This window comes from Micromys minutus, assembly GCF_963924665.1.
Source record: "Micromys minutus genome assembly, chromosome: 1".
Classification (NCBI taxonomy): Eukaryota; Metazoa; Chordata; class Mammalia; order Rodentia; family Muridae; genus Micromys; species Micromys minutus.
In genome coordinates this window covers 223,695,429-223,719,332 of record NC_137969.1, presented here as the reverse complement: position 1 = coordinate 223,719,332, position 23,904 = coordinate 223,695,429, and the positions used below count along the sequence as shown (strand labels likewise).

At 37.9% G+C, this 23,904-nt stretch overlaps 1 protein-coding gene across 1 annotated transcript; it reads right to left on the bottom strand.

Moving 5' to 3' along the window:
* Positions 1-1,369: 1,369 nt before the first annotated feature.
* On the bottom strand, positions 1,370-23,687 carry EIF2S1 (eukaryotic translation initiation factor 2 subunit alpha). Its single transcript, XM_080915006.1, has 8 exons — positions 23,548-23,687; positions 18,676-18,917; positions 13,175-13,254; positions 10,654-10,805; positions 7,744-7,850; positions 6,475-6,572; positions 4,481-4,624; positions 1,370-4,202 (listed from the first exon to the last, which is right to left on the bottom strand). Exons 2-8 carry the CDS (start codon positions 18,914-18,916, stop codon positions 4,077-4,079), a joined length of 948 nt encoding a protein of 315 aa, XP_080771132.1. The 5' UTR covers position 18,917; positions 23,548-23,687; the 3' UTR covers positions 1,370-4,076.
* Between the last annotated feature and the right edge of the window lie 217 nt (positions 23,688-23,904).

Below are 23,904 nucleotides of genomic sequence, written 5' to 3'. Positions count from 1 at the left end.
TGGAGAACGCCCAAGGTGGCTCCTCTGACAGTAGGGATGCAATTTCCTTCTACCTTCCTATGACCAACTTTAAAAGCTAGACCAGCTGTTAGGTGGGCAGCATCTTGACTTTGCTCTTCAGGACAGAAATCTGTGTCCTTGGGGACCATAGTAGTACCTCTGTGGGAACACTAACTCCTGCTTTGCTATATTGAATACTCTATAGTCTCAAGACAGCTCTATGTTAACTGATCTCAACAACTCAGTATCTCTGGGATTAATAAAGATTGATTTCTGTCTCTGGCTATTATGGTTCTCGTCGTTCTTTGGTTCCCACAGGTTTCCAAACGATGAGGTCCTATGTATTACAGAAGCCGCTTGTGGAGAAACCGCAGGTGATCTGTCACCAGGATAATGTTTCTCACTTTAAAGTGAGGATACTGTTTGTCTTGTACTGTAAGACAGCAAGTATCACAAGTTGTAGATGTCATACTCTTGAAATCTGTCACAGGTATTTTTTTTGAAAAAAAATAGAGCGTTTCTACACAAGATGGATATTTAGAAATATGTGGAGCATGAGCTCTCTAGATGGCAAAGATACAAATGGCAAAAGTTAAATTTAGTCTAAAAATGAGCATTAGCTGAAGTTAATAACTTCCCCAGTTGGGGGTTAAAGTGAAAAGTCTGTATCATACAATGTTTTAAATAAATATTTTTATTAAATTTATACAGTGATCTGGCCCATTACAGCCAGCATTCTTGCCAAGGACAATGACTTGGACTTTAATAGATAAAATACATAACTTACATTTAAGGGGAGTGGATATTTCTAAAGTGCCTAAGTAAAAACTTCTCTTAAAATAGATTTCCTCTTAATGTCTGGAATATCTGACCCCAAATAGTCAGGAATCCCAAGAACATGTTTTTTTCCCCTTTATTCCTTACTTTGTAAGAGACTGCCCTTCCAAGCACCATCTTTTCAGTTGAGATCTTTCCAGGTTTAATGTACCTAGAATTACTTTTAGAATGTTGACAGGTGCTTATCTGAATTAAACTACATTTGGCTTAATAGCTTCCTGCTTCCAAATTGCCAGAGCCATGCTTCCCATAGATAGCTATGGGCGAGACAATTTTCAAGAGTTCTAAAAGACGAGCATTGGCTTGAGACAAAGCAGTGAAGCTGGCAAGGCATCAGACCCAACTCTTTCATGCCTACTCACTTTAATTGTTCTCGACGTAAAAAAAAAATTACCCAGGACACACATGGGCAGCTGAGCAGTGGCACAAAGATCAGCACATCTCCATAGGTCTCGTTAAGAACTTGAACATCTTGAAATACCCACCACCCCCAAAATACCCAACCAACCGAAACTTCCTAAACCCCCAAAACTTTAACATATTGTGAAAGTTGGTTATGTTTGCTTATAAAACTGATGTAAAAAAGCAGTCTCAATGTTTCTTTTTAGTCAGTTTCAATTCACTGTTAGGAGTCTTAAAATACTGTTCATTTTGTCATATAATGGCCATATGACTGTAATCAAAGGTAGAAGAAGGAAAACAGAACTGTTAGCATTTTTAATGAGGCTTTGGTAGAAGAACCAAGATGTGTAAGTCCTATGTGTTGCTTACAATGTTGAGCATTTGACGGCTGGGTGGGTATGCCTGGCTTCATGGTTTACTGCAGTAATGACCTCCCTGGCTAGTCACCATTTTACAAAACTGTAGGACCCAGCAAAAAAGCTCAGATGGAATACAAGTTATCATGGAGCTTCAAGCTATTTCTAATTCTTTGTTTTGAGACATGGTTTCTCTGTATAGCTTGGCTGTTTTGGAACTTGCTCCGTAGACCTGGTCTTGAGACTATTCTGATTAAGTGTGTGCACTACCTTGCCTGGCTTAAATCTTGTTTTTTTTTTGAGTCAGAGTTCTTTGTGTAACAGCCCTGGAACCTACTTTGTAGACTAGGTTAGCCTCAAGCTCGGAGATCTGTCTGCCTCCCAAGAGCTAGAATTAAAGGTATATGCCACCAACCTGACTAAATTGTTCTTTTAAATATAAAACTTTTCAGTAAACAATCCCTAGAAGGGCACTTGTTATACTTGATAATGCATTTGTGGTAATGGGGGTTGATCCCAGGGCCTTGCTAGGTATGCACTAAACCAATTCAGCTACATTTCTAACTCCTTAGAGGAAGCATTTCTGTATTATGTCTGAATTAGCTGGGATTACAGTTACTACTGCAGTTCTGGGAACAACTTCATGTTCTTATAAACTTGAAAATTTTTCTGGGGTCTCACTATATAGTCTTGGGTGACCTGTAACCTGATATATAGACCAGCTAGGCCTGAACTCAGACATACATATGCCACTTCTATGATGGGATTAAAGGCATACATACCTGGCCCTAAACTTGTTTCTTGATGCGTGACCAGTGTTTTTCAATCTTTGGATCATAACCCAAGGCAGTCAAAAGATCCTTTCACAGGGGTTGCCCAAGACCATCAAAAAACCACAGATATTTACATTATGATTCATAACAGTAACAAAATTATACTTACGAAGTAGCAACAAAAATAATTTTGTTTGGGGGTCATCACAATGTGAAGAACTGTACTGAAGGGTCTCAGCATTAGAGGCTGGGAACCACTGCTACACAGCCAATTGGAGCACATTCAGATTCCCTAATACTAGCAACATGGCATGCTGACTGGCAAGCATGGCTCCCTGGAAATGGGTCATGAAGTTACACCAGTAGATTAAAAAGCTAACAGACTACTATGTTAAACAAAAGGACAAACTTTCATAAATGGCAATAAAGCATCTTGCGACATTCTGATTTTTAATACTTTTGCGATACAGGGTCTTGCAATGGTTGTCCAGGCTGATTAGCAATTCTAGGCTCAAGGAATTTTTTCTTCCTCAACTTTCTAAGTACTAGAGCCATAGCATATGCTATGTACCCAACTCAACTTTCTAAGTACTAGAGCCATAGCATATGCTATGTACCCAACTCTAGACGCTTCCCATTCAGTATAGTCCTTTTGTATAAAAGTATATAGACTTTTGCTTACAGATGATCATTAGGATAACTATCCCAAGACAAGCATGCCAAACTAAATGAAGACTTCTCTACAAGTGACTACTGTAGCTGTAACTTTATGTGTGTTACTAAAAAAATTATTTTGCACATTAACCTTTCAAGTAGCTGGCTTGTGAAGGTAAAAATAGGAACACAAAAAATTGTGTTAAATCACATCCTGTTATTTTTGTTTTTGATATATATAACTAAAAACCTAGGTAGCACCTACCAGATAAAGAGGAAACTGTCCCCTTTAGTTAGGTGATGCTGCTCAAAATAACTACACTAAAGCAGCAGCACTTAAAAACATCCCTTGAATTATCAATTCAAGGTAAGTAGCTTAGTACATACCAAAGGGACCCAGTGTGATGACTTCTCTCACACAAGTGATCAGTGGTTTCAAATAAGTTAACAGGCACATAATTCTTTCATTGAATTTCAAGGTTTTTCTCTACTAGGGATCAAATTCCTAATTACTTCTCTAACATTCCTTTTGAAAGTCTATTGCTGTAGAGGTCATTTGATGACTTGCCCATCGACTTCTACCATATGAATATAATTAGGGTCTGAGCATTCAGACTGGCTTTAACTGGTGACAAGAAGGAAGAAGCCTACAATTAAATATCCCAGAAATTTATTTGATGTTTGCTCGAATACATTTTATATAGAAAGATTAGGATTGTTGGTGTTTGGAGCCCCTGGTAAATCTCTGAACCATTAGGGTGCCAATCCAGAGACATCAGAAATGGAAACTGCAAGCCCAATTTTAGGACTGCTGCTTAAGTCTCTGGTCAAATCAAGCCACTCCCTTAAAAAATGCTTGAGGTGTTAAGAGCCACTATGTGAAAACAGCTGACATGAAGGAGGGCATTTAGATTCTGGCTTGTTCAATACTTAAATACTTGGAAATAAAAATATTCAGCTTTGAAGTTTTCAATACTGGAAAACTTTCAAGTCTAGGGTTTACAGCCAGAAAGGGCTGCTTCGTACTCCTTAAATTGGACTGTTTTCCAAAAGGTTAATCTTCAGCTTTGGCTTCCATTTCTTCTGCATCGTCATCTCCATCCACTTCAGCATTTTCTCTCTCAAGCCGTTCCAGCTGCCTCGCAAGTTCAGTCTCATCTGTATCTGTGACCACTTTGGGCTGTGGAAGAGGCACAATTTCAAAATGAAGTAAACAGTAGGGCAGATTTGACTTCAATAGTATTACCGGCCAATTAAAAAATTTAAAGTTAAAAAAACAAAAAACCCACAAAACTTTCATTTCTAACAATTTGGTCTGTGCTGACTTACCACCACTGAGTAAGTTCTATTCTGGCTTGTTGAATACTTAAATACTTGGAAATAAAAATATTCAGCTTTGGAGTTTTCAATAACGCAAAAGCATTAAGAACAAAGTAGAAAGTAAGACCCGGATCTCACCTCCATCTGAACATTGAACACTCCCCTCTTCTCCTCAATCTTCTCTTTGATGACTGCCATAGCCTGGTTGAGGACAGAGAGGCCTTCTGTCCTCTCTAGGGTTGTTGTCGTCATCACATACCTGGGTGGAGCTATTAGATTAATCTAAAAGAAAAAGACCAAAGTGAAGTTATGATCATACTCACACAGGATATTAAAACTTGTTTTATTAATTTGCTGCATGAAGAAATCATCTCGATCTGCCCCCCAGTTCTCTAGATCAGTTTATTAATACAGTCTCTTAGTTTCTTTCTTATTGAGGTGATAAAACACTAACAAAAACAATTCACAGGAGAAAGGACTTGTTTTAGCTCACAATTCAAAGTATAGTTCATCATGGCATAAAGTCGAGGCAGTGGGAATAGTCACATTATGTAGAAAGTCAGAAGACAGAAAGGAATGCATGCATTCAGTCTATTCAGTTTCTTCTCCATTTCTACAGTTAAGGATTCATTCAGAGAATGGTGTCATTCTCAGTGGGTGGGCCAGTGTACCCCAATAATGTAATTACGATTTTGCACAGACATGCCCCAGGAGAACACTGTCAGGTTGGAAATGAACACTAACCATAACATATAGTCAGATCACTGATATAGTACATATATACAGTCCACTATAATACTGAAGATAAAAAATTATAACCTCTGGGTGATCCTGGTGGTAGTCATCAGAATGATGGGTTATTGAGGCTGGAAAGATGTCTCAGTGGTTTAGAACATTCATTACTTTTGCAGAGGATGCTGGTTTGGTTCTCAGCATCTACACAGTGACTCACAACCACCTGTGACTTCAGTTCTAGAGAATCTGTGGGCACCAGGCATGGACATGGCACACATGCAGGCAAACACACAAGTAAAAATTAAATCTTTTCTGTCTGCCTCTGCCTCCTAAAAGCTGGGATCAAAGACATGTATCACCACACGTGGTAATAAATCATAAAAAAAAAAAAAAAAAAAGAAAGGTGAATTATCTCTAAATTGATAGAAGAAATCCTTCTAAGAAATTCTGAGTAACAACCACCCAGTTGAATGTATGTTGTTAAAAAAATATTGCCTCCCAAGGCACTGCAAACATTTTGGGTATTGCAACTTCTTACTGTAAAGAAAATTTAATATTGCTAGTCCAATAATAAAAGAAACCCTCTACATTTGATGGTAAGTACCATCAAAAAGCCAAAGCTGCAACCACCACCCAGAAATATCAACGAGAGAGAGAGAGAGAGAGAGAGAGAGAGAGAGAGAGAGAGAGAGAGAGAGAGAGAGAGAGAGAGAGAGAGAGAGAGAGAGAGAGAGAGAGAGAGGGAACAATAGCTTTTAACCTGAGTTGGCTTTCTAATCTCCATGATAGTTTTGTTTTTAGGAAACTCTTAAAAGAAGGAACTGGACAATTTTGAATAAAACTTCCATCTTGAATAGGGGTTAAATAAAGTTTAAGTCTCTAAGACCTCCCTGGGAAACTGATGTCCTGCTTGGTGAGAGACATGTATGTGAAAAACTGTCAAGTTGAGGCATAAATGCTAGGAAGGTGCCCCACTGCAAATGAATAACCCAACATATTGGAACAGGGTAAGTGTACCACAAAGACACATTCCCAAGGAAGCCTTATCCCTAAACCCTGACTGTAGGGATAACCTGGCATAGATGTTTGTGATTTTAATGCTTAAAAATTCTATGACATTTTGGCCCCTGAGTCTGTGCTGTTATCCTGACAGGTCAAATATCTCGCTTTATTGGACTCTTGTGACTGCTTGGGTTTTAGATTTTTAGACCCTCAACACTCTGGGGACTGAACATGTCAGGCATGTACTTTATCACTGAGCTGTACTTTTCTACCCAACATGACCAGCAAAGAAGGGAAAAGACTGGGACCATGACTAAGTGGCCCTGGGTTTAACTGTTAACAGAGGTTGACCACAAGGTTCTGAAGAGCAGGATGGAAGAAAATGCATAACTTACCTTGATGGGCATGGTTTCTGTAGAACAATTCAAACCTGCTCTCAGGGCTTCTTTTACAGCATCAATGCCTTCATAACCATAGCAAGCTACTTCAATGTCTAAAATTACAAAAATTCAAAAGAAGGCATCAGAAATGACAATAAGGATACACCATGACAGCAAACTGTCTAGACCTATTTAGAAACGGCACACCCTTTAGTCTCTTTCTCTCATGTAGGTCCTAGGTTTGAACTCAGTTATTTAGGCTTGTTGGTAAGTGGCTTTACTTGCTGAGCCATTCTGTCAGTACTGACCCAGCAGATCTTTTAGAACACCTGTATAGATGGTAAGTATATATATATATTTTTATAATTATATAAATTTGATAGTCTGTTCCCGAATAGGAAATGTTAACATCTATGAATTTTTATTGGGGGCTGGTGCTAGCTAGGGAATAAACCCAGGGCTTCACAAATGTTAAGAATGTGGTCCATCCTATTTATCTACCTCTACCCCTTAGACCCTGGTTTTCAACCTTCCTAACGCTGTGACTCTTTAATACAGTTCCTCATGTAGTGACCCCAACCATAAAATTACTTCATCACTACTTCATAACTGTAATTTTACTGTTATGAATCTTTAAGTAAATATTTGATATGTAACTCCTGTGAAAGGGTCACTTGACTCCCAAAGGAGTTGAGACCCATAGGTTGAGAACTGTTGCCTTAGACATACATGTTCTTGTAAAGTATCTGTACAGGAAGAATGTCTGAAAATATTCCAGGTGATTAGCATAGATCAGTACAAAGGTGCGGAAGGATACTGCTGTCCCGCTGAAACATTTTACATTGTAAGCCAAGGCAAAATAACACTTCCTTATTAAAGAGCTAAATTAAAATTAGTTAACCTTCTAGGACTATTTCATTTGTGCCAATACATTCTACGATTTTGTAGAATAATTTCTTGGACCAAGGATGTGAGACTGTGGTGGAGTAATTATCCAGACTGTATGAAGCCCTGGTTTGAATGTAAAACCCAAAACAAAATGCCCAAGCAGTCAAATAACCCTTCCCCAATCAGGAAAAAAAAAAAAAAAAAAAAAAAACAACAACAACAAACAAACAAACAAACAAAAAACAAACCAAAACAACACCTAAAAGTCTGTTACCAAAAAAAAAAATATATTTAGAAAAATTTATAGTTGTTGATATAGCAGTGTTTTGGTAAGTCTCATTACTAAAAGCTTGTTTAGGCACACACAATATTTAAAGTCATTTAGAAAGCATTTACCTGCTCGAATTTTGACAGCTTGTGGGGTCAAACGCCTATTGATATTGTTAATGAGTACTTCTCTTTCATCTTCATTCAAATCTAAACTATCCAAGATAGATGGGTCTCTGAGAAAAAAAACAAAACAAGAACTCTCAAGGTAATATTATTAATAACTATGAAAACAAACACCCTATAGAGCAATACAAATAACAATAAAGCACTAATTTCAACACTGAAGTTGAAATCCTGACCTTATAAAATTTTAATTATGTTTTCTTTTCTCTTTCCAAATGTGTAAACTAGGTTGGAGAGATGGCTCAGTGGTTAAGAGCACTGGTTATTCCTCTAGAGGTCCTGAGTTCAGTTTCTAGCAACTACATGGTGGCTCCCAACCATCTATAGTGGGATCTGATGCACTTGTCTGTCTAGTGCTCTCTTCTGTCATTCAGGCACACATGCAAATAGAGTGCTCATATATACAAATAAATCATAAAAAAAAATCAACAGTGTCTCATAGAATAAATGAAACAATTCAAATAAAGAATATAACAAAGAGAAAACAACTGATTACCAAAACAAAGTTTTTAGAGATCTGGCTAAAATAAGCAATTCAAGACCTTAGAATCTACTTAGAAACAGCACTTGGGCCCTGGGACAGGAGAACATTTACTGCTGGTGAGGTCAGGAAGGGCTTCATGCAGAAACCAGCATTTCATTTAACCCTCTCAAGTGTCCAAGACCTGGATCAGGGAAGGGCTTAGCTAAAATGCCATGTTAACTGAATGAAAGAAAAAAATAAATAAATAAAAAAAGAAAACCAAAACTAAAAGAACAGGAGATGAACACACAAAGCTGATGAATAAGCAGGGGCATGCAAATTAATTATACCAAAAGTAAAAAAAATTAAGATATGTATAATGATAGTAAAGATGAGGGAAAACATCAGTATCATCTATACAGTTGCTAGGAGATATAAACAGAACTAATTTGGAGTATATTGGCAAAACCAAATAGATATAACTATATTTGATGTATTTATAAAATTAATCATGAGATTCAACAACTCTATTACTAGGTATTATCTAGAAACCCTCAAAGGTATATGCACATTCATTTATTCACAAAACTGCTTGAAAATGGACAAAAAATGGATTCTGTTACTCTATTAAAAAATCTCTTAATAGAGCAGCAGAATTTCAAAATGAAATGATACAGACAATGATGAAGTAGGTATACATTTTTCAATCTGGAGAAATCTTACTCAACTGTATAAGGCAAAATGCAACTTCATTTTGCCTATGAAAGATAAACAATGGATTAAAGTTTGAATACAGTTTATCCTATATGTATTTTTGTGGACTTGTCAAGTCTTGAGAATAGAAATATTTTATAGTTTCCCAAGATTGGAGTATTTATGCATACAGAATGAAGTATCTCAGGGAGAAGATCCAAGTTTAAACTTGAAATTCATTATGTTTCATGTGTGCCTTATACAGACCCCTTAAAAATATTATTTGCAAGCATCTTTTGTGTGACTGAATTTTAACCACTACTTGTTACAGAAGGTCAGGCATAATGTTGGTTCACAAACTTTCACATTTTGGGGGTGTTTTATACTCTGGATTAAAGATGATGAACACTGTATACTGAAAAACCTAAAGTACATGACTTCAGGATAGTGCTTATTGATGAGTGACATTGGGTCTGAAGGGGAAAAGTTTCCAGTTATTCAGAAATTTAGTTTCTTAATTAAAAGGAATGTGAGGCATTATGAATCACGTATGCATAAACAGTGCTGAGGAGTGAGCAGTACGAGACCCGCGGGGAGCTGGTGTGCCTGAGCTGAATACTGGTGACATCAACAAGTGTTGAGGAAACCAGTTCTTAGCAGAACAAAGGCTGGAAATTAACCTCAAGACAGTGGTGAAGTAAATGGCTACATGATGCTTCCTATTTAAAAAACAAAACAAAGTCAACGTAAAGATGAGAATTTGTGTGTGTGTGTGTATGTATGTGTAGAAATCAATAAAGGAAAAAGCTGAAGATCCATGCAAAGGAGTAAGTGGCAGGAGGTAGGATTAGTTTGAGACCTGGAAGGGTACGAACTTTTCAAATGGTCTGGAAGGAAGTAGATGGGTGGTGAGCACATTAACCAAGAGTGAACGGGTAAGAGGGCTTCTGAGAAACATATACCATAAAGGTGGGAGCAATAACTGGCAAAGACCAGATGTTGGGCAGCAATGAAGACACAGCTAAGGTAGACCCTGAATTTACAGAGGCACCAACTGACTACTTTCTAGCAATAGCTAGTAATCTAAAATTGCAGAGAAGTCTGGATCACTTGAAGTCTGGATATAACAAAAGGAAAAATAGGGCAAAGGCTCATAATATCGGCAAGAAAGTTGCTGAAATGGTATTTTATGGTATTTCTATGTTAGATAACAAAGTCAGGCAAGGAAAGACACCAGAGAAACCCAGGTTTGGAACCAGAGCCTAATAAAGAACTTATAAAAAAAATACAGTGGACTATAGTGTAAAAATCACAGGTTTTTAAGAAGCAAAGCAAACCCAGTTAGAAAGTTCTATTATGAGGCCACATGGTGAGCTAATGTGGCCTGGGACAAAGCAAGGACAGGAAGCAAGAAGCTGCACTGTTTTGGGTGAGATGCCCACACTGGTCCTGAAACCATCCAAGGAAATGGAAATGTACAAGGAAGCAGTATGAGATAAAGCCATGTAAATATGACACATGAAAACTATACGCACACGACCACATAGGATCCGCTCACATTACAAGCCTTTTACATCGAACTGTTTTTAAAGTTAAATTAAATGTGTCTGGGTGTTCTATGACTAGATGCCAGGCAATCAATCTGAGTGCTAAGACTTAGCAGGTAAGACAGAAAGACAGAATCTAGGTGTTCTTACGAGACTGCATGCTTAAAGGCATCATAGGCACCATATCCAGGTCTCTTGTACTTGTCATCAAAGACCCAGGCAGTCCTCTGGAATAGGCTTTCCAGCTGCTCATCCTTGGTATATTCCAATACCTCAGCAACATGGCGAAGAATGCTGTAAACCTAGATACAAAATAAAAGAACTCAATAATTTGAAAGAGAGCCACAAAGAGGCATTTTCATATTTTAGCAGATATAATTTCACTTCAATAATTCCCGAACAATAAAATTTGTAACTACAAATTTCTTTTCCATAAAGAAACAGTCACTCCTTCACAATAATCAACTCAAGTAAGGATAAGCAGAAATATGACATTGGGTTTATTTATATTAATATTTGAATTTGTTTCACTACCAATAAAGCACTTAGTACCTTTCCTTACCAAGAGTGCTCTTACATGACCGAACACACACAAAATCACACTGTAAGGGAAAAACTGTTCAAAGCTCTCTTATCATTTAACGATTATCCTTCTATTACTTACCTATTAGACTCCCTAAAAATAATACAAATTTAGAGAAAAATAAGCTATTTCCTGAGCTAGTAAGATGGCTCAGTAGATGTGCTTATCATCAAGAGTGATGACTAGAGTCCAATCCTCAGGACCCATGTGGTAGGAGAGAACTGGTTCCCACAAGGATCTTTTAACTTCTACATGTGTACCATGCCATGCACATATATGAATGAACAAATGTATGTATGTATGTATGTATGTATGTATGTATGTAATAAATTGTTTCATATCAAAACTGAGTAAGAAAAGGACCTAAACTGCTTGTTTAATTTTATCATTCTGGGCACATACTCTTGTTTATGCTATTGTCTATGAGTGTGAGGTTTTCTATATTACCCAGACTGGACTGAAACCAAACTCTTGTTTTAGCTCTGCATGCAGATGGGGCTATAGGTATACATCACTGTACCAGGCAAACACCCAATCTGACAGTGTCCTAGAGACCAAAAATATACAAATTGCTTACAGCAGTGCTTTAGAAACATAGAAGAATCAAGGTAACACTTCTACTTGGTCAGTGCAGCCTTCTCTATACCAGGTAAATGCTCTTCTGTCTCAACTACAACCCTAGCCTGTCTTGAAAGGGTGGCAACTACTTAGTCAAGCTGACCACACTCTCCTATGCTGTCAATAAAGGCGTGCACCACCATGACTTGGCATTCTGCGTTGCTAATATGTAGTCAAATAATGCTAAAGGTTAAGTTCAAAGACTATATATTTCTGAATGACAAGTCTTAAAAAAAAAAAAGTTTTACTTAAAAAAATAAAACAAAACAAAGAAAAAACCCCAAACATTTCTTTTACATGTTTCAGATGTGTAAACACATAAAATGAAAGGAGAGATCTGGATCATAGTCTAGGGTGTGTGAGACTTTCATTATTTATTTTACTGGGTGTCTTAGCTTCTTTTCTGTTGCTGTGATAAAATAGCCTAATAAAGGCAATGTAAAGGAGGAAGGGTTTATTTGGCTTACAATACCAGGTTACATTTCAGATAAGGAGGTTGGAGGCAGAAGTCTGAGAAAAGCAGTCAAGGCGTGCATGCTAGTGCTCAGTTTGCCCCCATTTCACCCAGGCCAGGATCAGGAAGCGGTCCCAATTGCAATCTTCCCACATGAATTAACCTTCATGAAGACAATCTCTCACAGGACTGCCGGGAGGACTGCTTTTAGGCATCAAATTACCACTCTGGATTAATCAAAATAACAACAACAACAACAAAAAAAAAAAAAAAAAAAAAAACCCAAACCCATTTTATCTTGAGGATAGGACCAAAATTCTAGTAAAAAGACAAAGAAAATATAATGTCATGAAAAACAAAGAATCAGGGGCTGAAAGATGACTCAGTGGGCAAGAGCACTTGCAGACGACCTGAGTTCAATTCCCAGCATACACATGGTGACTCAAAACCATTTTTAACTTCAGTCTCAGGGGATCGAATTTGACTTTCTTGTGCATCAGACACAGCCACAGCACACACACATACATTCAGGCAAAACACTTATACACAAAACAAACATATAAACCAATCAATCTCTACTCATTTATCCACATCCATTCCCTCTTCCACCCATGCCTCCCTCCCCCTCTAAGTACCCATTCATGTATCCTTCCTTCCTTCCCGAGACCAGGTTTTTCTGTGTAATAGTCCTGGCTGTCCTAGAAATCACTCTGTAGACCAGGCTGGCCTCAAACTCATGAGGATTAAAGGCGTGTATACCAAGAATGCTGCTTCAAAATCTATTATTTTTATTTATGCTTTTATATGTATTCTTGTTGGGTATGACCATGTGCACACAACACCCACAGAGGCCATAAGAGGATATCGGATCCCTAGAACTCAAGTGACAATCAGTTAGGTGCTGCTGGGTGTGGGTACTGGGATCCAAGCCACAAGAAAAACAAGTACTCTAAGTATTGAGTTATCTCTATAGCATCCAAAATTTAAAAAATCTTTAACAAAGAGAAGCAACTTACAGTTTTGGATTTTGTGAATTTGTCTTCACATTTGATTGCTTCCTCTGGAGAAACTCTTCTTTTTGACAAATCTATATATCCTGCATGAAAATATTTTAAAATAAAATTTATTTGCTCAAGTATAAATATGTGATTAAAAACAACTTAATAAGCAAATTAAGTATCTGAGAGAGAAACTTACAATCTACACTAAAATCATGGACAAAAATATTGCTATGAAAGATTTAAATAAATTTCAGAAATATTTTTATCACACGGCAATTATATATTCTTTATTGCTTTAGAAAAAATTAGTATTTTAAATAATTTATTTGAAACCTACTTAAATACCTTTCCCTCAGCACCAGGACAGTTGAGAATTCACTATGATTTGATGAAGAGTCTACTGTCAAAGCAAGTGTGGTGGCACATGCCTCTTAATTCTAGAGCTCAGAAGGTGCAGTGCAGAAGCCTTTTGCTTTGCTTTGTTTTTGATTTTTCAAGACAGGCTTTCTTTGTATAGCCCTGGCTGTCCTGGAACTCACTTGCTAGACCAGGCTGGCCCAAACTTTAGATTCACCTGCCTCCAACTCCTGGAGTGCTGGAAATAAGGCTTGTAGCACAGTTGCCTGGCCAATGGTAGGTTTAAAGCCAGAGCAGCACAAGAAAACCCTGTCTCAAGACAAACAAACTGAACAGAGGTGATTCTCAATGGAGGTGACATTGCCATCTTCTGAGCGACCAGTACACTCAGACAGCAGCAGCTAAAGCACCCTGCTGAACCTTTAAAACAATCTGCATGGTAGATTTTCTTTCCCAGAGATTTTGGTCTTTCAATCTGAAGAAACTAGGACTCAGATTATAGAATGTCAGTTATCCAGACCATAATAGATACAGCCACAATCCTATGCTGGGTTTGAACACAGAGAAAGTGTCATAGACTACACTTAAAAGAAAAAACAAAACAAACAAACAAACAAAAAACCAAACTTCTTTTGTCATTTCATTCTCTAGCCTTTAACACTTAAGTTCAAATTATCTTTTTTCTTCTCACAGATTCTTAAATGTTTTAATTTAAGAAATTGAAGCAAAAAGTTATAAAACCTTACTTTTATGTTTTTTTTTTCCTAAAAGCTAGTTTCAAATTTTATGCAGGTCTATGATTTTAGGATACTTTTATAGGGTAAGATCATTTTCATATTTTTAGCATATAGACATCCAACCGTATCAGCATTATTTTTAAAAAGACAATGCATCCACCACTAAGATGTTTCTTGACCCTTGTTGATAACTTAGTGTATAAACGAGTATGTATAATTTTGTTAAAATGAGCTGCCTTAAAGAAAAAAAAAAAAAAAAAACAAACCAACATAAAAAGATGGTCTCAAGATAGCCCAGGCTGGCATTGATCTCAGACATATATGCCTGCTTTTTCTGTCCTGGGGTTAAAGGTGTGAGTCACTATGTCTGACTCCATTTGATCATGCCTCTTTTCTTTCTCTGACACCCTTTCAGGTGCTGGGGTTCAAACCCAAAGCATCGCACCCTAGGCAAGGTCCTTCCATTGAGGTATATCCTTAGCCTCTCATTTTCTCTTTAACTAAAAACCTAATCATTTTAGGCTTTACACCTTTTCTAACATAACAATAACAAAATATCCAGTGGCCTTAATATACGGGTGTTCAATTTAGCAAATGTTTGCTTTTTCCACTCAAGAATGATGATTCAAAATGATCAGAAAATATATGACTTCAACCTTTAAATGTACTCAAAGCTCTATTATGGCCCAACTTAATATTTTAGCAAGCAAGACACACACATATGAAACAAATGTTATGTTTAATTTTTTCTGGGTATAGTGTTCTATAAATTGGTCAAAGTTTGTAACAAATTACTTTTGGATATGGCTCTTACATTAATGATTTAAAGGCTATCCAAACCTCCAACTGTAGTTAGAGTCATCCGTTTTAAATTTTTACTTCACACCATTCATCTCTAGTGCACATACATATCAACAGCTACTGTGTCTTGACCATCACAAAAATGTTCCTGCTTAATTCTTGTCTACTTTATCTGATATTAATAGATATTCTGGTGTTTTGTCAAATGTCAGCACAATATATCATCTACCATCTTCATATTTATAGTATGACAGCATTGTTGTTGGGTCTTGCTTTTTAAAATCTAGCCTATAAATCTTTGCCTTTTAATTGTAATACTTGTTTGATTTACACTTAATATATTAATACAACAAGATTCAGATCTATTTTTCAAGTATTTGTTTTCCTTTTCTCCAATTTGGTTTTCATTTTTCACCTGTCTTAAGTAAACTTAGTATATTTTAGAATTTTTAGAAGTGTTTTTATTTTTATTTGTATGAGTGCTTGTAATTAATGCCCACATGTAATTCCTATGCACCATATGCATGCCTGGTACCCTGGGGTCAGAAGAGGGCTTGGAATCTCCTGGAAATGGAGCCATTAATCAAAATTGCCAATAATATTATAGTAACTACTTTCTCCCTGTTTTCTTTTCTCCCCTATCTTTACCGGAGATTAAACCCAGGATTTCATGACAGAGAAACATTGTAAGCTACTCACAACCTAAACAGGGTCTTGCCACATTGCCTGTATCTCTGGCGTGCTCTTCCTACCTGTCTTCTGACTAGATGAGACCACAAAAGGCACAAACTAATGAGTCTAGCTTCGACCTAACCCTCCCACTCCCCTTCTAAGTAGGGGTTTCTCTGTGTAGCTCTGGCTGTCCTGGAACTTACTCTGTAGACCAGGCTGTCCTCCCAACTCACAGAGATCCACCTGCCTCTGTCTTCTGAGTGCTGGCTGGGTTTAAAGGTATCCCACCACTTTGCCTTTTATTTTATTTGAGAATCTTTCTATGTAGTCCTGGCTATCTTGGAACTAACTCTGCAGTCCAGGATAGTGTCGAACTTAGAGATCTGCCTGCTTCTGCCTCCTGATTGATGGGATTAAAAGAGTGCTACCATGCAAGTATGTATGTACTGATGTTTCCATATTTGCCATCTCAGTAACTTGAGAAAGCCTCTCCCTGGGCCAGCAAATTCTTAGAAGTTTTATGCAAACTTCAAATCTGGAATCTAGCTATTCTCACATAGTATGCCAATATTGTACTTGTCCTATTATCAAGTCAGGAGAAATTGGATAAATTATTGGCAATCCCTTTATCCCAATACTTTCCAGGATTATTCAAACTGGCCAGCTCTGTCAGTCATCCTACCTTACAAGATTCTATTATGGGAGGTAGTTCATGTCTATAACCTCACAGGGAGGCAGACTGTGAAGCCAGCTGGGGCTAAAATAATTTGCCTACTCCCTGACATCACTACCAAAAATAAAACAAAAACCACACTGGTTTAGTCTTTTTCACAGCTCCTTCTGTCACCTGTCTCAAACTAAAGCTTCCTCTAGTGGCCATGCATGTCATGACATGCTTTCCTTTTGGGTCTTGTAAGAAAAATCTCCCTTAAAGATACTGGTCTTTTATTTTTTAAAAAGTTGTTTCATCAGAAAAAATTATATTATAATTGCTACTTTATAACTGTAATCTTGATGTTAGGTACCCTGCTAAAGCTAATACTTACTGTTAGTACAGTATAGTATAATATATAGCACTATACAACATGCTTACAAGTGTTCACAATGGTGATGATTTACATGGAAAAAGATACAAAGGAAAAAAAGAGTATCCATTCAGCACTGAAAGATTTTGTAGAAACTGGGAGTTGAGGGGACAACACACAAACATTGTAAAAGCTAGATATTGGAGTTCAGGTGTGTGTGTATGCACATAGCATTTTTTTCAAAGCTTATATACGCCTTTAATCCCAACACTTGGAGGCAGAGACAGACTGGCAGATCACTGTTTGAGGCCAGCCTGGTCTATAGAGCAAGTTCCAAGACAGCCAGGGCTATGCAGGGAAACCCTGCTAGAGGCAGGAGGGAGAATGACAAACCCCTAAAATCTGTTATTTTATCTTACTTCTACATTTGACCCAGTCATCTTATTGCTAATTTCATTTTAAATCAAGAAAAAACCCCACACCAAATAGATTCATATTCATGTCTACTAATATTCAAGGGCTCTCTAGCAGCACAAGCACCGCAAACAAGTTTTGCCCTTTTCACCTCCTTGCTAAACCCTTTAAGTTACATTCCTAAAGCTAGCCCTATGGTCTATTCCCTTATTTGGTCAATGACAAAATTCCTTAGACACACTGGCTAACACAGGACTTACCAACTGACCCCAGCATAGGCTTCCCCTTTTCTCCTAAAAAACTATTCCTCTTAAAACACCCACTGTCTGCCTTTTTCTAATACAGAGGCAAAACCCCACAGTGCCTTGTCACTCCTGGGTAATAAATCTTTGTGCTGAGATCTTGGTGACTGGGTGTGTCCTACTAGGGGCCCTCCCTTACAAATAAAGATAAGTTAATTACTACTCTAGGTTTCTTTCGAACTTGGTTGGGCAGTGGTGGCACAAGCCCTAAATCCCCGAACTCTGGAGACAAAGCCAGGTGTTATGTTGGTGAGTTCAAGGCCAGCCTAAGCTATAGTAAGAGGTTTCTGCTTAGCTAATTAGTGTCCTTTAAATTTAAAAATTTTAGACAAATGAAACATGGACTGCGTATATGCAGATGTGGGTATGTGGTTTTATGTGTATACACTATATGCCATGTGCTAGTTGAGGCTATAGGAGAATCTTGGGTGTATTCAGGAGTTGTTCAATTTGATTTTTGAGATAAGGTCAGGAACTCACTGAGTTCATGGCTGGTTGGCCATGAATCCCCCAGCCTGTGCTATCATACTTGACCTTTTTATATGGGTTCAAGGGACTGAACTCACGGTCTCCAGCTTGGAATCAAGCATTTAAATGACTGGTTATGTCCTCAGCCCCCATGTGCTTCTTTAACAATTTTGTATGTAAAAGAATTTATGAAGCAAGAATTTTAGTAGAATCATTATATCTAGGGTAAACATTAGAACAAAATAATGTTTTCTAGTACTCTGACCTTGAAGAAATCATTGTAGAAAACAGTGACTGTTTTCTGTTAGCTACAGAGTTGTTTCTCTGAAGGAACTTCATAGCCTTTGCATGACTTTGGTCACAACAGTCCTGGCACACCTGAATATCTTGCATTGTTGAGCACTACAAACAGCACTAAAGTTGCAGAAGCGTGATGTTTTCCTTCAGGAAACATAGATTATATCAGGAGCTTTTAGCATGAGAAACTAAACCCAAAACACAACTTTTGTGAACAATTAATAAATATGCTTTTGAGTGTCTTTTTGACATTCAGTCCACAGAGACTGGATCTCCCTACTGGGAATAAAGTCTTAATTCATTCCTGAGTGACTGCCTTCCTTTGATTGTCTCTTGAGACTCAGAACACTGACAAATTTAAATATAGTAGTTTAACTACAGTCTATTTAAAAATATATACTTTAGTTTTATAGTTTGTTTCTTAGCTATTTTTTCTCACTTACCTTTTTCTTTATCCACTCTAATGACAACTACACATTCATTTCTGCCAATTCGGATCAGTTTGTTTATAGAACGGATACGTCGTCTGGATAATTCACTAAGAAGAATCATGCCTTCAATGTTATTATATTCCAACAAGCTGACATAGGCCCCCATTTCAGCAATGGATCTTACATTCACCATCACTACATCTTCCACCTCAGGAAATTTGTGTTGATAAAATCTACAACTTAGACCCGGCATTCTGCAATTCAAACAAACAAAAATAAAATGTTAAGCTAAAAATAAATAATGTTGTAGACCCGACAATGAAAGAACACAACGAAGTAACAGACATTTACTCCTCATCTCTTTAAATGTCAGAAGATGGACAGATACCCAGGACTCAACTTTAGTTTTTATATGCTCCATATTTTTGTGATGCTTAGGCAATCACTTTTAGAGAAACTATTAAAAAATAATGACTATCTATAAAGTGCTATGAGGCCTCAGGATTAAAGGAATATGTCAAGAGTAAAACACTATTTTAATATTACCACTTAAGTAGGGCACCTAGGTGTATAAATGTAATACCAATACTCTAGAGGCTTACCCAGAAGGATCACAACAGCCTGGAAACAGCCTGGAAACATACCTAGATGCCATCTCAAAACAAAAGCAAAAACAAACTCCCAAAATACAGTAAATCAGCACCCAACATTTTAATAACTGTCATGGAATGAGGGGGCATCATTATAACACAGTTCCGACATTACCTAAGCTACTCTTTCTCTAAGTCTGCTCAGATGGCATATACTGCCACATAGTGTATAAAAGGAAGACTGATTACTTAAACCTTAACCAATATGCCAAATGTTAAATTTTTGTGATGTTGTAGACTAAGCTGAGTTTCTATTTACACACTAAGCAAATCTTTCCTGACTTGCCTCTCATTAGCTGCATCTAGTCAAGTATACTGTAGTCAAAATTACAGTATCACAAAATAAGACTTTTATATTAAGAAGCTGGAGAGATGCCTCAATGGTTGAGAACACTGGATGCTCTTCAGCAAATGCAGATCCCATTTCCAGCACCTACATGATGGCTCAAAATTATCTGTAGCCCCCATCCGAGGAGATCCAATGCCCTCTCTTGGACTATGGGCACTGCACTGCAAGAACACGGCACACAGATATACATGCAGGTACAACACTCAAAACAAAAATGACTTCATTTTCTATTTACTTTTATAACAAATGAGTTAAAGCTGAATGGTGGTGGTGCATGCCTTTAACCCCAGCACTTAGCATTTGGAATCAGACGGATCTCTGTGAGTCCAAGGCCAGCCCAGTCTGCAGAGTGAGTTTTAGGATAGCCAAGGCTATGCAGAGAAACCTTATCTCAAAAACAAAACCAAAAAACCAACCAACCAACCAACCAGCCAACCAAAACCCAAATGATTTAACTCACTGATTATTTCTAACATATTATTTTGTAAGAGTTTGATGAGGTAGGGCCTTGTCCATGTCAGGGAAATAATTCACCACTCAGCTTTACCCTGTTTTTCTTTGTTAACACACATGCCTATTCTTGAGAAGAGCTTTACAAACCTCTACAGTCCAAGTGTCTTTTAATCTCTACACACTAAAGATACTTATAATCACCTCCTTAGATCCACCCCAAGTACCCAGCACCCTCTCTTTAATAATCCATATGCTGGAAATCATACCAGATGGCACTATATTTTAAAAAGGAAGTCCTGAGACCTTAATTGTAGCTGAGGGCTTTTATGTTTTCTTATTAATCACAACCTACTTAACTGCTGCCAGAACTCAGAAGATAGGTAGTAACTATCACCCAAAAGCCTAAGAAAATAAAATTTGATATTTCAATATTTTACTTTCCCAACAGATCTATGAGTTTAAGACCAGCTTGGTCGACAGAGTGAGTTCCAGGAAGCCAGGGCCACACAGAGAGACCCTACCTCAAACAAACAAACAAATACAAAAACAAGAATTAGACTCTGTACACTCAGCACATGGAACAATGAAGTTTTGTCCTAGTATAGTTTAAATACAGTCATGCACAGAGTCCCACTACCAACTGGGAAGATGTATGTGGGACTTAGACATCTGTTTCTATCAGGTAGGACTACTACATGATCGGGCCATTGCCTAGCTCTTTGCTGTACCACTTTCTCTCTAGTTCTCCCTATTTGTAGATAAGGAAATGGAGGTGCAGGCTGAGCAACTTGCTCCTTTATATACTAGTATGTGGTGAAAGTAAGATTTCGAGCCTACTAAATTTTGAACCATTTGAACTCTTAAAAATTAGGATGCATTAAGAAATATCACAACTAGAAATATCTAACATAATCAAAAGTGAAAGTGATATACATACTCAGTGGTGGACATATGTCTCACATATTAAGCCAAACTACCAGGACAGAACTAAGAGTACTGTTTATTAAAAGTAACATGTGGCAGCCTCATTCCTCCTGCAGCTCAACAAAACAAGGATTTACCAAACAAAAGAAAGCAGATACTCAGCTAGAAGTACTCATTTAGAAACAGCTGTTTCATTTTTTAAACAGAGCTTCTCTTAAGGGTGGGAATGCAAATGTTTTCAACTATCTGTACATAGAGAAATGGAGAAGTAAACACAGAATTTCAGAGTAAGCATCAAAATAAACACTATAGGAAAATGTTCAACAATTTTAGGAGACTCAGAAGCTGCTAGTCATATTTATTCAGCAAATTTCTAGAAATGGTGGCATCTGAAAAGGTGAAGCTTTTAGTATTAATCAGCTGGTTAAAGGTTATGGGCAACAGGGTAAGAAAACAGAATGGAAATATGGCCACTACTTTAAAAGGCACACATCTGCTTGCAAAATATGGAGTAAATAATGGAACAGTTTATTATTTACAGTAGAAATAAAGTAGCCTAAAACTACAAAGGAATTCTTGTCACAAAGAACTTAAATGTTGGATGACTTAGTCAATTCATAAAAACAATTATTAAAAAAGTCCATGTGGGCTGGAGAGATGGCTCAGTGGTTAAGAGCACTCACTGACTGTTCTTCCAGAGGTCCTGAGTTCAATTCCCAGCAAACACATGGTGGCTCACACCATCTGTAATGGGATCTGATGCCCTCTTCTGGCTTGTTTGAAGACAGCTACAGTGTATTCATATAAAATAAAATAATTTTTAAAAGCCCATGTTTTTTCTGTCAATGAAACAGAAATCAAGAATTTATTCAGTCCTTTTGATAATTTTCAAAGTATTCTAACTTTTTTCATTTTGCAATTTAATTTGTTAAAACAATTTTTTGGGTAGTCACTACTAAGTACTAAACAATTCCTAAGTACACAAAAATTCTTCTCTAGGGAATTAAGTGCCAGTGGAAAAACAAATTAGGATTACAAGGTATTATGAAAAAGTATAGAAAAGAATTAACAGGAAACCAAGGACAAATACATAATGTACACTAAACACAAGAATCAAACCTAAATCTTTCACACTAAACCTGGTATCCACAAAGCCTCACAGTAGTAGGACATTAATGTTAAGGGCTCTCCCACTGCCACTTTACACGGGGTTTCACCGTGCTGCTCTGGCTGGCCTGAAGCTCAGAGCACTCGCCTCAGCATTTTCAGTGGTGGGATTAAAGATGGGCGCACCACACACCTCTCACTGGAGATCCCACTTCTGCCTTTAGAGAGTAGTTAATGCCACACAGGCTGTATGTGTTCTGATGTAAACAAAAACACTTTTCTAAGTCAGTTTCAAATACCTTGCATTATCAGTATTTTGCCCCTGTTAACAATAGGTGCACCTCTAGAGCCAGGACATTGTCATGTCACCACAGCAGATCTGGGCAACGAACATTCCAAAATAAAATGTACCACGCTGGGAAAACCCTTGTTCAGCTCTAAAGCTCACCAGTACAATTAAGTCTTTCGAGAATCAGGGCCTGCCATCTGGCATCATATGCACAAAAAAGGCACTACAATTTCATAACTTACATTTTTGATGCACTGTCTAGGGTTCCCACCCCTTTAACAACAACTTCATGAGAAAAATCAAGACTTTCCTGACGAACCCTTTCTTCAAGAAACAATGTTTCTACCTTAGTGAAAACTAAAGCATCCTAAATATGGGGGTTACGAGCCTCAATGTAACTCTAAAGTTTTTCTTAATCTCAGGCTTTCAGCGTCCATAATTAAAGGACTCCAGTTTTATTTTCGCAGTTGCCCAGGGCAAAAAGTCGCTTCAGTAGCATGACTTCAACAGTTGATTTTAAATTTTAGGAATTCACTCTTACAGAAATGCACAACTAGGGTGAAAACTTAACGACCTTCACTATTAATGGTTACGCTTTGGGCTATCATTTAAAAAAGCAAACTTAAATATGGTGGTTTATCCTATTGGTTCTTTGGCGAAAAGTTCAGTCTATATAAAGTCAGAGAAAAGTTTTGTTAGTATCCTGGGGCTGAAAAGAAGGGGGGGGGGGAACAAATGTCCAAATTCTCGGGCCCGGTAATTCAAAGCATTCAATCGCCCTGAACTATGGGTGTTATATCGGGGGGTTTTCCAGAGGCCTCCCCACCACAAAACATCTTTAAGGAGGCTGTAATAATCTACTTGGCCCTCGTTCCTTCACGGAGGTTCCTCCGCCCGTACAGCCACGTTTCTGGCTCATAAGACCAGACACCGGTTGGCGAGAAGGCACGGGAAATAATCAGCGGGCGGTGGCGACAGTGTCCAGACACTTCCCGCGCAAGAACGGGAAAGGGGAGGGTGTTAGCCCGGGGCCTAGCCTCGAGTCGACCACTCCTGTCACTGGACATAACTAAGGCGAATTCTTGGGGAAAGCAAGCTGCGGGGACAATCACCTGAAGTGTGTGTGTGAATACCGATCTAGGGTCCCACGCCGTGCTCCTTAATGACAACGATGAGACTCGGAACACGAACACCGGACGCCGAAGCTCCTCAGCGTGCGCTTCGCCCAACCCAGCGCGCATGCGGACCCACCTCTCACTGCGCAAGCGCCGACAGAAAAGGCCCTTCGTTACCACTAACCATAGAGTCTCGGTCCTCCTAATATGGCCGGTTTGAAACACAGGGCGAGCTGAAAAGTAACTTCCCTTGGTATTTATAGACTTTGCGGAGGGAATTTGCTAGGCTTAAAGAGGAGGTAAGATTCTGTTTCTTGCTCCAGGACGATTACTTAAAGTTTTAGTCAACCAAGA